At 48.8% G+C, this 2918-nt stretch overlaps 1 protein-coding gene across 1 annotated transcript; it reads left to right on the top strand.

Moving 5' to 3' along the window:
• Nucleotides 1-1219: 1219 nt before the first annotated feature.
• Nucleotides 1220-2707, top strand: LOC108299196 (mucin-16-like; the record flags this gene model as incomplete). Its single annotated transcript, XM_017521533.2, has 4 exons — nt 1220-1326; nt 2117-2238; nt 2319-2386; nt 2535-2707. Coding segments are annotated over exons 2-4 (295 nt in total), but the record flags the coding sequence as incomplete, so codon positions are not given.
• Nucleotides 2708-2918: the final 211 nt, after the last annotated feature.

Here is a 2918-nt window from a genome sequence, read left to right as displayed (position 1 = left end):
TGTCCTTCCTTCCATCTGTCCTTTTATCCATCTGTTCATACATCACCCATCCTCCTGCCCATTCACCTGTTTTTCCCTCCTTTCTTCTGTCCTTCCATCCATCCATCCTCCCATCTTCCTGCTCATTCACCTGCTTGTCCTTCCATCTGTCTTTTTATCCATCTCTGTATCTACCATCCATCCATCCATCCTTCTCCCTATTCACCTGTTTTTCCTTCCAGCCATCCATCTCTCCACTCATCCTCCTCTTCATTCACCTGTTTTCTTCTTTGTGTCTTTCCATCCATCCACCTCTCCACCCAGCCATCTCTCCATCCCATTTGTTCACCCAATTGTCATTCCTTCCATCTGTTCTTTTATCCATTCATCCACCCATCTATCCATTATCTATCTGTCCATCATCCATCCACCTATCCTTCTCCCCATTCACCTGTTTATGCTTCTTTCTGTCCTTCCAATCATCCATCCATCTCTCCATTCATCTTCCTTCCTGTTTATCTGCTTGTCCCTCCTTCCTTCTTTCCTTCCACCCATTCATCCATCTGCCCATCTACCCACTCATCCTCTTGCCTGGTCACCTGCTTGTCCTTCCTTCCACCTATCCTTTTATCCATCTATCACCATCCATCCATCCTTCTCCCCATTCATCTTTTTGTCCTTATTTCTATCCTTCCAACCATACATCCATCCTCCTCTTCATTCACATGTTCCCTTCCTTCTGCCCTTCCATCCGTCTATCCACCCAGCCATCTCTCCACCCACCCTTCTCCTCACTCACCTAATTGTCCTTCCTTCCTTCTGTTCTTCATTTTATTAATTCTTCTACCCATTCACTTATCCATCCATCCATCCATTTATGCATTCGTATGTCTACCCATCCTCCTGCCCAGTTCACCTCCTTGTTCTTTCTTTCCTTCCTTCTTTCATCTCTCCAACTTCTCTTCCTCATTTTTATCCATCTTGCCTTCTCTTTTGACTCACCAGTTGTACATTCCACCTTCTTTCCATTCTTTGATCCCTTTTGTTTTCCTGCCCATGCATCCATCTATCCTCTTTGTTCAACCTTTCTCTTGTTCACCACCCCCCACTCTCTTGGGTGAATTTTACTCACAGGCTTGCTCACCTCTCCACTCACACAGTCACTCCTTCCCTCAATCTCATTTATGGGCCACCTGTGAATGGTCATCCTGGCTTGGACCACTGATGAAGGCCAGGGGAGCTTCTCCCACTGGGTGGTGGGCTTTGTTCCTCTCTGACGGACTATTCCTTCCACAGCTCCCAAGCCAGCCACTACATTCCTGCCTCCTCTGTCAGAAGCCACAACAGGTATCTGGGGCCACTTTTCCTCCTCAACTATTAGACTAGCAGTTCAGTCAGACACCTGCCCTCGTGGAGCCCCCAGTCTTATGAGATAAATAGTTCTTTATGATATAATGTCAGATGTTTTGGAGTGAGCCATCTGGCATAATTGGGAAGGAGGAGGGCTTTCTGGAGAAAGTTTCACCTGAACTGAGCCTTTAAGGATGAGTAAGAGTGATTCAGGCAAATAGGGCATGAATAGTATTACTGAAAGAGAGGATTCCATAAGCAAAGCCTCAGTGGCCAGAAACAGCATAGACTATAGGGAAAAGTGAGAGGAATTTGATTTGATGAAACATAAAGCTTAACCCAGAGTGGATGGATAAGTGAGGCTGAAAGGTCAGCAGGAGCCAGATTGGAAAGGGCCTTGAATGCCAAGTGAAGAAATTTGAACTTAACGCTGAAGGCCATAGAGAGCTGTGGATAGTACTAGAGCAGGGGCAGCCCTAATGAGAGTATCATTTCAGAAAGATTCCTCTCGTGTTCAGTAGAGAAGAATGCCCTTTAGACAGGGCATCCAGTGAGTCTGCCAGGGTGCTAATCAGGGTGAGAGAAAATAAGGCCTGAACTGGGATGGGGAAGGAGAGAGAGGATATATGTGGTGAATATTCAGCAAAGGGAATCGGTGTTACTTGGAGGGGAGGAGATACATAGCTTCTGACTTGGATGGCCACACTGTTAACAGTGAGTGCAAGACTCTGATCTAGTCTCAGACCAGCCTTCAGGTGCAGATGTCTTTCCTCCTCCCCTCCTGCAGCCACAGGGAACCACCTGAAGACGGTCATACTCAGCTTCACCATCTCCAATCTCCAGTATTCACCAGGCATGGGCAATGGCTCAGCTGCATTCAACTCCACGGAGAGGCTCCTGCAGCACCTGGTGAGACCCGTCCCAGCAGGCTCCTGGCAGGATAAATCCTACCCAAACCTCTGCTTACCCTCTTCCTCCTTCCTCTCAAGCTCAGACCCTTGTTCCAGAAGAGCAGCATGGGCCCCTTCTACTTGGGTTGCCAACTGATCTCCCTCAGGTAAGACCACTTCCTGGCCACTTGCAAGTAATGACCACCCCTTTTGTGACCACCCCTTTCTCAGCCTTCCCTTGCTCCTCCCTCCTCTGGTCTTTACCTGCAGAGGTGTTAGGAGCTTTCTCGAATCCTCAAATGCCTCTCTCCCCAGGCCTGAGAAGGATGGGGAAGCCACTGGCGTGAACACCACCTGCTCCTACAACCCTGACCCCATGGGCCCCGGGCTGGACATACAGCAGCTTTACTGGGAGCTAAGTGAGCTAACCCATGGTGTCACCCAACTGGGCTTCTATGTCCTGGACAGGGACAGCCTCTTCATCAACGGTGAGTGTCAGGCTGAACTCGGATTTACAGTGACTTTCTGGGGATTTGTTTGTTTTTGAGATGGAATCTCACTCTGTCAGCCAGGCTGGAATGCAATGGTGCAATCTCGGCTCTGCAACCTCTGCCTCCCGGGTTCAAGCAAGTCTCCTGCCTCAGCCTCCGAAGTAGCTGGAATTACAGGTGCATGCCACCACGCCCAGCTAATTTTTTG

Source organism: Cebus imitator, unplaced genomic scaffold, assembly GCF_001604975.1.
Source record: "Cebus imitator isolate Cc_AM_T3 unplaced genomic scaffold, Cebus_imitator-1.0 Scaffold2700, whole genome shotgun sequence".
Lineage (NCBI taxonomy): Eukaryota > Metazoa > Chordata > Mammalia > Primates > Cebidae > Cebus > Cebus imitator.
This window is presented reverse-complemented; position numbering and strand designations above follow the sequence as displayed.